Raw genomic sequence first — 13,800 nt, forward strand, 5'->3', positions numbered from 1 at the left:
AAGCCCAGAAAATAATTTTAGAAGAAACTTTTGTGCTAAACTAAGAAAGATTCCACTAGATAATCTTCTCTCTGTGCTAAAAACATCACTGTAAACTAGCAGAACTGATATAAAAAATTAAAGAAGGTGAAGTCCTGCTTCTACTTCTGGCATCAGAGGTTTAATTTGTTCTGGACAACAGAAGGCAGCTCAGTGAAAGTATCTAAATGATGAAAATAAACATTGCTAATATTCTTTCTGCTGTTGTTCTTTGCTGAGGAGGAGGAAGATGTATTTGACACAAATTTGTTTTTCAGCTCAGAACCATGCATTATTATTATACACAGTGCTTTTCATCTCCAAGGCCTTTTATGAAGATGAATTCTCACATCACCAATCATAATTACTGTAGAAGAAAAGGGTGTCCAATTTTAATACAGCCTCAGCACCCAAAAATGAAATTGCAATACAGTGTTTTGTGGCTGCTAGCTCTGCATTCAGATGGCATTAATTCTAATTTTGAAATAACTCCATGAAATGTTCACTTTTCAGCAGTGCACCATTCTCCCATTAAGTGTTTCTGGCAGTACCTGAGGAGCAGAGCCAGGTACAACATTTACCAACACTGTAGTTTCACTGCAGGACCAAAGGATTAAGAAAAAACTACAAAATGTTATTTTTGCCTTCAATCTTAATTTTTAGTTACAGACTTCTTTCCTGTACTTATTCATCAGCTAAGAAAGGTTTTGTTCAGTGTGAGCAGATTAATTTAGTTTCACATGTATCATCATTTTGTCCATCTGGACTTTCATCTTTCCCCTTGTTGTAAAATGAGTGGCTTCTCATCTTCTCTCTTCCTCCCCATCACTAACTCTTAATCACAAAAACCCTAAGCTGTTGCATTTTCTCTCATTGAGACTTGGCATGATAGAGATCTTGGTTCCATGATAGATGAATATTTTATAGAGACCATCCCTTCTCCACAGTACTATCCACACAAGAATTAACACACTGCCATTCAGGATCAATACATTAATGTCAATAATAAAGTCCTGATCACTATTTTAGCTGTGGCCAGGAAGTTTCAACTCCAAAAGCAGAGCATTGCTGTTTGCAACAAACACTTCTTTTAAAATGCATCTTCCTGAATTAGCATTCTTGTAAGGGAGCTCTCACAGCAAAGGGCAGGTGCTCAGCAATTTCAGAGGAATAAAAGGTTCTATTTCTTCAATACATTCTCAATTGCATTTTACATGGAAACAAAGCTCTCATTCCCATGTTTTAAACAATCTTTCCTTCTACAATCAGGAAGAGAAATTTAGAAGTATACAGCCTATCACTGTGGATTAGAGGCATACAAGATCTTCCTGGCCAGCTAAAATGGGCAGAGGAATTTGCAACATGACTGTACTTGGAGAGCAAGACTGAGAGGAAGGGTATGATCCATTAATGGAGCAGTGGTCTGACATTTTAACTATTTTTAGCCTGCTCTAAAAGCAGAAGTGGTTTTGTTGCTGAGTTGCTTATCAGTAATATTAAATGTGATGTACTATCTCACTTTAAAAACCAATTTATAATGTTGTTACTTATTCCTCTCCACCCTCAGATTACAAAACATTTGCTAAATCAGTTTTGTTACACTGAGACAAATGGGCCAGAGTTACCATTAGAGTAACCAGTGTCCCATGAAGAAAAATATTATCCTGAATATAAGAACACATTCTCCTGTTTTAATTTTCAGTATTTCTTGCTACTGACAGCTACAGAAACATCACCATAAGATAAACAGGTTCAAATTTAATAAATCATTCTGATTCCAATCTGACAACTACCAGTCTTCTTACAATCTACCCCAGAGTAGCAAAGGTCTGATGCCTAATGGTTTCTTGGCTCTTTAATGGACTGGAATTTTGACTTCCAAGTAACAGGTGAAAGATAAAGTGCATCCATGTGAATTTCCCTTTTTTTCCTTATAGTGCAAATAGGTGTTAAGAATACATGGTGTGAGACATGACAAAAAACAAAATCTATGTTTACAGTATAAATTTTAAAAGGGCAATTTATAAATTAGACTGCAGTATGAAAAGTCAGCATTGTAGAAAAGGTAAGGTCAGTATTCCCATTCCTAAAGCCACTACTCCTATTTCACACAACATGAAATTAGTAACTAAGAATTGTGAAGAAGCAATTAACCTACTCCTGATTAAAAGCATCAATGGGAGAAAGCAGACAGGTATGTACTTAGCCAGTGGAATTAACTACTGCTTATTGTTACTGAACCATCCTGATTGAAGCAAGCACTGAATACTGACTGACTGTGGATTTGTGACAGGAACACCATGAAGAGTGTTCCTCAACTGTCACTTGAAGGATACAACAGAGAAAAGGCTCCTTGATGTGGCAGCTCCATCCTGTGTAAGGAAAACCAGTAAGACTGGAGCTCAAGCAGAAAAATCACCTCTGGAATTTAACTTCAAGAATGTTACCTTGCTCTACAGAGCCTGCACCTGCCACTCCCACAGCTCCAAACAATGTATGCATGTCCTTTGTGATTTCTGATTAAACTGAGTAGACAGAACTTCATCTGGGATCACTGGGATGTGTTACTAACACAGTGCTCCTGTTTAAAACAGTGCTAAGGTTTTTCATTCTAGAACTACATTAAAGCACAGGTGAGAAGGGAACATCACCCTGGTTTGTGTGGTTTAAGTAACAGTTCCAGTCTGCAGTGGGAGATGAATTGCATTAATTCAGTGCTGTAACTCACACACTTACACACTAAGTCAGGCACAGTAACAAAGCTCCTTCCCAACACTGCAATGACTCATTTCTTCTGTACCAAACAGAATCAAGACATCATTTATTTGAACAGAACATAAATATTTCCTATACAGTGTGGTACATTACAATGCTCATTTCTGTTTAATGACACCATGCAAGCAATCCAAGAAGTGAAGAGTGCTCTTCTGCAAACTGCTTTGTAAGCACACCTGTGCTGGAAGTGATCTGCACTGTGGTCATTCCATTCTGATACTGAACAGTGATAGTAAAGAAGGGATAAAAACACTGTAATTCCATATAAGCTTTGAAAGCCATTCAGATTAGGATATTTAGGACTTAATTATACATCCACCACAAGCACTTCTAAATACTAATATTATTTCTTCCTTGTTCAAGTTCTTCCCTCAGCATTTGCTCTTGACATTATTTTCTAGTATGATTTTGAAATAAAAATGAAAGACCATTTAATAACAGAGTATTTCATGTCCATTGTAACAGCAAGAGATAAACTATTCCTGGAAACACAGTGTGCATCAAGCATGGGCTCTGGATGGTTTCACTATCACACTGTGTATTGCATAAATCCACACAAAACACTCCAAGCACCTTCATTTTCCAAGTGAATGCATTTGTGCATTTGTCTAAATGCTTCCCATTCCTTGAAGTTCCTACACTGAAACTTTAGGCACGTGTGTACATGAAACAGAAGCATTAGAAATTACAGTGCTCCTATTAAGAGTGAGTGAAGAGATGTGTTGGGGCTTTCAGGAACTGGTGCTCTGGTGAGAATAAAGACAAAGCTTAAATGAATCACATTCAATGTCAATGCAAACCATATATGCTATGGAGTCTGAAATACATGTGAAGACAGCTGTTGTCACTGGAGTTATCTCTCTAGAAACATCTCCTCATGCCAACAGCTCCAAACAGTGACACAATTTGGTACCATCTTTAAAGACAGCCACAGAGTTCAAGAAGGACACTTTCACTAGACAAGCAGCAATTCTGTTTCACTTTAGCCTGGTGCTTGCAACTTTGGGTCTCTAAAGGCTTGAGAAACTTAAAAAAAAAAAAATCCTGCAGCGCTGCATTCTAGGTCTTGAGCTTGCCCTCCTTGAGCAGGCGCTCGTTGAGCTGGCAGAGCTGCCGGAGGAAGCCGTCGTTGGGGCCGATCTCGCGCTTCTGGCGCACGGCGCACAGCGCGCTGCGGACGTCCATGTGCTGCCGCAGCATCAGGTAGGCGATGACCAGCGTGGGCGAGCGGCTGTAGCCCTCCCGGCAGTGCACGAACACCTGGCCTGCAGGGGAGACAGCCCACAGCAAGGGTTATGCTGCAGTCTGGGGCTGGGAGCAAGAGGAAACTGTGGGGAGCTAGGCTAGGCAGGAGGGTGATTTGCCAAAATATGAGTATTGGTCTAATATTGATATTCAACTGTAACAAAAGAGTCTCTAACAATTTAAAGTTAGAAAGTGTTTATTCAGCTGTCCTAGGTTACAATGTAAAGATATGCCCAAAAGTATGTATTCTATCACCATCTGCTGAAACCTGGCGGGGCAGTGATTCTTATCTCGGTGGGAGACATTCTCTGCTAATGAGGCATCTGTTAAAAACCAGGTGGAGCAGTGCTCTTTATCTTTCCCATGATCCACCCTTCCTCCAGGAAGATATCTGCTGTTAATGGCCCATTGAGTCCCACTGTAAGGCTGATAAAATTACATCATCTCTCTGTGAGATGCTCCACCCAGGGGGAGGAGCCAAGCATTTCCTACCTAGATAAAAATTTGGATCACCAAAGCAGCCTTTTCCCACTGGATTCCAGAGGAAAACTGGACCTTTCTGCATCATCGTTGGACCTTCAGAGGAGAGCTGCACCCTTCTACAGCACCACTGCTTCTTGGGTCCATCAAGGCTCTTGGGTGGAGCCTTGGCCAGGCTCTTGTACTGCCCAAGGTGAATCCTTTGAAGGTTTTTTAATAAATTCCTACTTTACTCCTTTACCTCTATCCAACCTCTGTTCCAGGTAGCCTTTCAAGGCATCATCTCCAGTCTTTGGTGGTTTTGACAAGCTTTGCCCCTAAAGATGACCAGTACCACAAAGCCCAAATAATTGAAGTTTAAAATACACTGAAAACAAATATGCTGTTTCAAAGACACCCAGCCTTTCTGCTGCACTAACTCCCTGCTGCATACCTGGCCACTTCTCTGGCTATTTATGAGGCCACAGTAACACTCAAGTAGATGAAGCTGCCTACTCTGCAGAGACAGGAGGCAGAAATATCTAACCATGCTGTTTGCCAGCACCAATAAAATGCTTCCAGCTGATTGATTAGGGAACTCATCCTACACTTTGGGTGGGTTGTACTGAGTTTGCATGGCAAGATTTTGGTGGTGGGGGAGGCACAGGGGTGCCTTCTGTGAGAAGATGCCAGAGGATTCCCCTGAGTGCAAAAGAGGCAGAGCCAGCTGGATCCAAGAAGCATTTGCCAAAGCCAAACCCAACAGTGATAGCGGCAGCACCTCTGGGGTAACATATTTAAGAAGGAGGGAAAAAAAAACCTGCTCCACAACAGCAGGTGAATGAGAGGAGTGAGGATATGCAAAAAAAACCCTGCAGACACCCAGGTCAGTGAAGACAGAAGAGGAGAAGGTATTCCAGGCACTGGAGAGGATTCCCCTGCAGCCTGTGGTGAGGCAGGCTGTCCCCCTGCCATCCAGGCAGGTCCTGCAGCCCATGGGGGACCCCTGCCAAGGCCAGGGGACATGTCCACAGGAAGTCATGATCCTATGGGAAGGCTGCACTGGAGCAGGGTCCTGGCAGGACCTGTGGCTCTATGGATAGAGGAACACAGGCTGGAACAGGTTTTCAGGCAGGAGTTGTGAACTTGTGGAGGAGCTGCACTAAAGCAAACTGCTCCTGGAGGGCTGCACCCCATGAAAGAAGGGATCCATGCTGGAGGTAATGCAAAGCTGCAGCCTCTGGGGAGGCCTCACCCTGGAGAAGTTCTTGGATGTCTCCTGTGGGTGAGACTAGAGCAGAATGAAGAGGAAGGAGCAGCAAAAATGTGTGATGAACTGACTGCAATCCCCATTCCCTGTCCCTTTGTGCTGCTTGGCAGGAGGAGGTACAAAAAATAGGGAATGAAGCTGAACATGGGGAAAAAAGGAGGGGTAGAGGAAAGGTCTTTTAAGGTTTGGTTTTGTTACTCATTCCTCTGCTCTGATTTGATTGTTATTAAGCGAAATTAACTTCCCCAAGCTGAGTATCCTTTGCCTGTGATGGCAATTGCTGGGTGATCTCCCTGTCCTTATCTCAACCCTTATCTTTTTATTTTTCTCCCCTGTCCAGCTGAGGAGGGGATGTGCTGGCACTGCTTAGCACCTGGTATCCAGCCAAGGTTAACCCACCACATGGGCAAATCCTACAGCAAGATATGCAAAAATAAAAAACTGCTCCCTTTGAAAAATCCAACCTAATTTTATTGTTTCTCATCTTCTTCCTCTTTGACCTGCTTTTGCAAACACAGGAATTTTCTCCTTCCCAAATGCAGTGGGACATGTGGCCCCAGTCCACTCTTCTGAGTAAATTTTTTTTCTGAGACAAGAAAACAGTTGAAGCATACACACACACTCCTACCATAACCACCACCTGCTTTGAATCACACCAACAGAAATCCTGTTACCACATTTGCCTTAAACTGCAAAAGGTTCTCAGCTCAAGGCAAATCACTAGCATGGCAGAAGAGCTAAAACAATTCTTAATATTTCTTGAAAGCCTGTAGTCATAAATTAGTCTCCTCTCCTCTCCTCTCCTCCCCTCCCCTCCCCTCCAACGTCAAACAAAACTAACAATTTGCATTAGCCAATTAATCTTAAAACTGGTTCTAACATCACTGGACCCAAAAGCTTCTTTGTTTACCACACTAAAAAACAGACAGTGGTGGGTGTGATAGACAACTACTAAGACTGAAAGAATCAGCAAATGGAATCTGCTGCAAATTCAGATTGACTCTGAATTCACTGATCCTGAAACTACTGAGATTAAACCGAGCAGGTATACAGTCATGGCACAGCAAACCCTTCTCTCCTCTTGCAGCCTGTTTCAGTGAGTCACAATGCTAACTACAAGAGTTGCATTGAATTTTTAGAATTTTCCATACTCCACCAAACTGGATGTAGAATTTATTTCCATCTGTCAAAACCCACATCACAGCTCCAGTACCCCTTTGCCCATTTCAGAGAAAGAACTTCTAGAATTGAAGTTCTCATTTCTCCTATTCAATGCTCAGTCACGAAACAAGAAAGAAATTAAGCCTGTGTAGAAATAACTGGAATGTTGAAAGAGTTAGACAACACAAACACCATCTGTCCCACTGCACTGTGTCCTAGGATTTCTGCTCTGAGGAAACCCACTACAGAGAAACATGGCAATAAACAACATTGCAAATACAACCTTCAACTTTTCTGCAATCCTAGGAAATAAAGAGGCAATCAACACATAAAATAATTTAATGACCTAATGTAATGAAAACAGTAAGGTGACAGTCTCTATTCTTACTGTGCATTTGGAAAAAACCCCATGTAACAGGTTATGTGACTACTCTTCAGTACTTGTATTACTTCTGCCTTTAATTTGTAATTTCTGATGTCCTTAAGCAAATTTTAGATGCTTATTTAAAAAAAAAAAATATTCTAATGTGATTTAACATTTCTAAGGAAAAATAAAAACATCTCTTCCCAGAAAGAAACTATAATAAGATGCAGCAGCTGTTTCTCATTTCAAAGTCACCCCTACAGTGCCAGACTTCCCCTTGCCATGTACTGGAGACCTACATGTTTAAACACAAGACTAAGCTGTCTTAGTGTGGATTCTTGTGTGTAAAATACTGTCTATTCTTTAATTCAGGGCCTTTATCTGAATTTTTCTGATAAAAGAAAGATTTCTGAATCTGTCAATAATATGAGCAAAGAACCATTTTAAACAGTAAATTGCTAAGAAACATAGGCAGTGCACAGAAAACATGGCAGAAAGGTATTTCAGTTTGCCTTACCATCCTTCTGGGAAAGGGCTTTGTCAATAAAATCAGCTGCCTCCTCAAAATAGCGGCTGAGGTTAAAGTCCTGCGTGTCGTTGGCTTTAATGCCATGGTATCTGATGCCTGTGCCTTCATAGAACTCTGCATTAGTGTTCACATGCATGAATGATTTCCCCTCTGCTGCATTCAGAACATGGGTTATCCCCAGACGCTGCAGCCTCGTAATGTTCTTGGCTATGAACCTGCATGACAAGAAGTGTTAAAAAAATGATTAGAATTTGGTGAAGCATCTCAGTATTTAGGTATTGACAACCAAACCCTTTTTCTGTTAATAGATGCCAAACACACTGTGCCCAAAAGTGAATTACTATAGGTTATAAATGTACAAAAATATTCAGAGCCATGGTCACTACCTGTGCATGAGAGCTTTGTTGGCTGACAGTTGAGGAAAGCACACATGAGAGTGAATCTGCACCTGCTAGATCCTACTGTGGCATAAAATTGTAACTTTCTCAACATAAAATTCTGTCCAAAGTAGGAAAATACTAGAGATAACACATTAACTTCCAAGATTAACTGTTATCCACATAAAAGAAAGTAAAAACCAGCTATAAAAAGCCTTTATTGTCAGGTACCAGTGTTGCAGAACTTGATAAGCAGTATTTGCTGCTTTAGCAGCCAGTCCAGACAAACTGACATTTCAGGGGACAATTTTAAGCACTGTGAAACAGCACTGACTTCTTATCAGGCCAGAGGAAGAAAATAACTGAGTAAATGTTAGTGCATCTTCAAAAGACTCATCTGAGGGCTACGAAGAGGTGCAGTTCTATACTCTGTGCTATTCAACACAAAGATCTGCCAAGGCTATCCAGCAACACAGAGATTTCATTCAGTCTTTGAGACTCAGTGTCTCCATCACAGGTGTTACAACTTCCAGTGTCTTAGCTGAAATCAGTATCTGAATGTGAAAGAATCCAGATGAGTGATGTTTAAGATGCTGAAGTGCTTAAGGAAGCATTGTATGTCAGCTGAGTCCTTTCCAGCTCCTCAGTTTTTCCAATTATTGTAGCAAAACCACCAGCTTCCATATTCAGGTGGCTAAAAAAATGACCTACCCCATCAGTGAACAACTGAGCTGGGTGCTACATAATAATAATAATAATAATAATAATAATAATAATAATAATAATAATAAATAATTAATAATAATAGTAACAATAACAATAATGACAATAATAAATTTAATTTCCTTTAATTAGATCCAGTAACAATGCCATAAGCTTTGCTAAAAGCTCCAGGATGTACAATGGCAAACAACCCATCTGCTCAGTAACACCAGTGACCGTGCACAAATCTCTGCTTGTGCCCTGGAATGCAATCTACAGTAAGAGGATCTAATCACTGATTAATAACAGGAGAGTATTGACTTCTTTTGCCATAAACCCACTACTTTTCATTCTGAGTCTGATTATTTCTGAATATGAATATGTCATTGCAGTATTTGCCTCACTTTCCTGGGAAGGAAAAAAAAACCAAAACATGTTTCATCACACTATGTGATCTCCTAGTGAAATCTAAACCCCAATGGTAAACATTAGCAGAATGTGACAGAAAGCTTTAGCTGAAGGATAACTCAGTTCCTGCACACATTTTGTGGAAAGAGGTAGCTTAGACAGATTGTTTTTAAAAGCAGCTTTCAGTATGTGTCTAACTGGAAACAGAAATATTTTTGAAAAACTCAACACAGGTAACCCATAAAGTGCAAATATTAATATTAAGCTGAAGTCCAGACAAGCATTTGTGCAGTATCATTTTGGACATTTCTGTGAGATGGCAGTGCAGCCAGGGCTTTTGGCTGGACACTTAGGTAATCTAAAAACTTAAAATAAACACCCAAATTAGCTGGTTTACATCTATATGAATCTCTGAGTCATTCACTCACAATTTTGATGTAATTCAAGGCCATGAACATCTTGAGAATTCCTTTCCTCCTGATGACTGCACACCCCTTAAGTTCTAGTGCAAGCAGATGAAGACTTATGCATGACTGAAGCTTCTACATTTCCTGCTGTCTGTGCCAAGCAACTATGGCAATGAACCAAATATTTGTAAGACTTCATTACCCAAACAAATGCTGTCAGATTTTCCATCTGGCAGGACATCATCTGTGCCAGGGGAGAAGTTTCAGTGTCTGGAGAATTCTGCTTTCAACACAAAAATCTACAGAGCAAGGCCAAACCAGAAAGTGTTAATTCAGCAGTGAGTTCCTACACTTTGTAGGGTGAGAATATGGTTTAATTAATATTACATAGATCAGCATATATCTGACTGTTCAGCATCAATAGGAACTCCCATTCTGAAATCATGGATGAATCTGGCAACAGACTGGCTTCCCTGGAGGTAAACTCATTCTCAGTGAATGATTTTTGCAGATTTTACAGATTATTTTCTTGCACAGCTAGAGGTGAAAAAGAGAGAATTTGTATGCCATTTGTTTCTCCCTTTCCAAACAGTCCTTGGATATCTCTCATCCTTAACATTTCATTCCAGCTGCATCATGTTGGATGTTGAAATGCTAGCTCCTTCAAATAGCAGAGAGATGCTAACATCAGCTTCATCTGGTTCCTGAAAAAAAACCACAGAATCTTGTCCATTCTCAATATGGAAGATTTGCAGCTCCTCGTCCTGTGGGCAACACCAGTAAGAAGTGTTTCTTTTGAACACAGATGAATTATTTTACCAGCAACAAAACACACGTTTTCATCAGCAATTAAGGATTACAAGAGGCTATGAACTATTTGCATATGGAATTATAAACAAATAAACCAAATTTTTAATGGCTAAAAATGCCAGCCTATTAACACATTTTAATTTGCACTGTCCTATCCATGCAAAATTGTTTCCTTCCCTTACAGCCACTAAATTTAATATTAATTTTGGGAGAACGCCCTCCATACTCCTCACAACACACCTGCACTTCTAGCACATGAAGAACAAAGAATTGTTTCATGGGTTACCCACATACATTAAAGCAGACAGAAAAAGTAAATTGGGCATTCCAAACCAGAACATTTTTACCAAACACAGGTCTGGAGACAGGGCCAGAATTGTTACAGGTTTCATCTGGGTAAAACCCCACAAACAAATTCACTTAGTCAGCAGTCCAGAAATCTAAGCCTGCTCATTTTCAGGCAAAACGCTGATTTTTACAACAATGAGTGTTCTGGATTAAAAGCCTTCCACTCTCCAGTGTGCTGACTGCTCCCTCTTGTCCCCATTTTTATGTCACCTGCAACCCTGATAAAAATGGATCCTGTTCAACCCTTCCGGTCGGATTAAGATGTTACACTGAAACACACCTCCACTTGTACAGAAACATAAAATAAAGTGCTGTGCATCCCAAATTGTTATTTTGTTATTGTTTGAAAAATACATAATTGTGCTAGTCTATCCTCTATATAATTCTTGGTTTTTTATTACATTTTTACTTTTGTCTTCACAAATATTATTGAATCTTCTTAATAAGTCAGAATTGCCTATGGTTAACACAGAAACCCATAATTTTCAAAATATTTTATTATTTTATCTCTGCATTTTCATTAATTTTGACTTTCATGTATTGCCTGGAAGATCCATTACTTTGGCTCTGCCTGCATCTTGAAGTCCCTTGGCAGATAAACTGTTATTCTACACTATGACCCAATTTAAGTCCATCAGCCTGAGTGTGTCCATGCTGTCATTTTTATCTAAAGATGAGTTACAGCAGTACCACTCAGCAAAATATTCTAAAAGGTAACCAACAGAAGTTTCTGAGTCTCACTCAGAGGCTTGAATGTTTTCCTATGAGTTCCTGTTCAAATTCTATTGCTTTTATATCATGTATTGGCATTCCAATTCCCCTATTCTGGCTGCTCTGTGAATATTTATTGTTACAAAATCTCTGCTGCTTGTTATCCAAAATGGGACCCTGCACTGCACACAGCAAGAGTACAAAAGGAGGACATGAAGCTCAAAATGATGTTTGAGATCCGTATTGTTTCAGAATTACTCATATTGCAATGCTGCTTACAGTGAAGAATTTATCACAACTCCACTTGATACAAAAAATCCTCTTAAGAATTAACATTATTTCCAGTATTTTGAGATATTCCAATGTTGAGAATATATTTCCAATTTTGAGAATATCAAAGTTCACAAAGCCATCTATTCAACTAGACCTCAGCATTACCTTAACTCTCTGTGGATGCTTCAAAGATATTATTGCCCCTTTCAAGTCTTGACAAATTAAGTAATTATCCATTCCAATTGTGAAATAATTTTTTCACTAAGTTATTTCTTACTGCGGCCCTCCACAATTTTCCAGCATTCTTATAAAAACAGTGACAATATAACTGTATGTTTTCTGTTTGTCCAACTAGCAGCTGAACTGTTCCTATGTTATGAACTGCACTGGTGCTTCAGATATTTTTTGTCACTTATGACATAAAAAGTCCTTCTCAATGATCAAGATTTCCACTAGACAGAAATTTTCCATACATGCATTATCTGTTCCTAGACACCCTCGCATTTGAACATATTAAAAGTCCATACTCTCTAATTAAAATAAATTACTGAACAATGAAAACTATTCTGTAGTAGCTAACTACCTTTATATATTTACAGTTTTTTTATTTATATATTTACTGTGCAAATCAGCTTGCAAGCTATGACTTCATTTTTTCCAGATAGCTGCCACAAATATGAAGGAGATGGTGGCTCTCAGACACCTGAATGATTTCAGTCCCATCTCTAGACATGCATGTCCTGCATCAACTGACAGCAACAAATGTAATTTGGTTTGGCTTTGGAGAAGTTAATGACAACCTATGATCTTGACTTGTATTTCTTTAGGAGGTGCAAGCCTAATATAGGAACAGGGAACCAGTATACTACACATGTATATTAAAAAGAAAAAAAAAAAATCCCCAATTTCACTGGGAAAAAGCGTACAAAGATGGACAAAAATGGGGAAAGAGAATCAGGACAGGTCTGGAACAGATAAATGAAAAAACGATGTGGTGTAAAACATAAACCCCGCAGAGATCCAGTAGATCCCGTCCTACAGCCTGACTGTCCCCGGCTCCAAGCACCCGGAGCTGCTCGGTGACTGCCCAGCGCCTCACGGCCCGGCCCGGGACACAGCACCCAGCCCGGCCCGGGACACAGCACCCGGCCCGGGACACAAAATCCGGCCCGGGACACAGCACCCGGCCCGGGACACAGCACCTGGCCCGGGACACCCAGCCCGGCCCGGGACACAGCACCCAGCCCGGGACACAGCACCCAGCCCGGGACACAGCACCCAGCCCGGGACACAGTACCCAGCCCGGGACACCCAGCCCGGCCCGAGACACAGCACCCAGCCCGGGACACAGCACCCAGCCCGGCCCGGGACACAGCACCCAGCCCGGGACACAGCACCCAGCCCGGGACACAGCACTCAGTCCGGCCCGGGACACAGCACCCAGCCCAGCCCAGTCCGGCCCAGCTCGGCCCGGCCCGGCCTCTCTGCCCACAGGACACCGCACCCACCCGGCCCGGCCCAGCCCAGTCCGGCCCAGCTCGGCCCGGCCCGGCCCCTCTGTCCACAGGACACCACACCACACCCGGCCCGGCCCCTCTGCCCACAATACACCGCACCCAGCTCAGCTCAGCCCAGCCCAGCCCGGCCCAGCCCCTCGGCCCGCCGCACCCGCCCAGCCCGGGCCTGCTCCGAGCCCCCGCCCGGCCCCGCTCCGGCGCACTCACTCACGCGTTCCCCACGTGGATGCGCGGCACCACCTCGTTGCTGTGCGCGCTGGGCAGGCTGTAGCAGCCGCTCTCGTTAGACAGGAGGTCGTTCAGCTCCTCCACCGAGATCTGGTAATCGCCCATGGCCGAGCCTCCGCCGCCAGCCAGCAGCCCTTGGAGCAGCGGCCGCAGCCCGGCCCGCTCCCGGCCCGCCCTCAGAGGCGGGGCCGCGCCGGC

General features: G+C 42.0%; 1 protein-coding gene across 1 annotated transcript in view; it reads right to left on the minus strand.

Annotated features, from left to right (window-relative positions):
- Positions 1-13,765, minus strand: part of LOC117006356 (dual specificity protein phosphatase 3-like) — a 13,880-nt gene extending 115 nt beyond the window's left edge. The window contains exons 1-3 of the mRNA XM_033078746.1: positions 13,586-13,765; positions 7,810-8,036; positions 1-4,058 (exon numbers count right to left, since the gene is read on the minus strand). The exon at positions 1-4,058 is cut by the window's left edge and continues 115 nt beyond it. Of these exons, the coding sequence (XP_032934637.1) occupies positions 3,853-4,058; positions 7,810-8,036; positions 13,586-13,707 (555 nt within the window). The 5' untranslated portion in view covers positions 13,708-13,765 and the 3' untranslated portion in view covers positions 1-3,852. The remainder of the gene's footprint in view (positions 4,059-7,809; positions 8,037-13,585) is intronic.
- Positions 13,766-13,800: the final 35 nt, after the last annotated feature.

Source organism: Catharus ustulatus, chromosome 23, assembly GCF_009819885.2.
Source record: "Catharus ustulatus isolate bCatUst1 chromosome 23, bCatUst1.pri.v2, whole genome shotgun sequence".
In the NCBI taxonomy this organism is placed as follows: domain Eukaryota; kingdom Metazoa; phylum Chordata; class Aves; order Passeriformes; family Turdidae; genus Catharus; species Catharus ustulatus.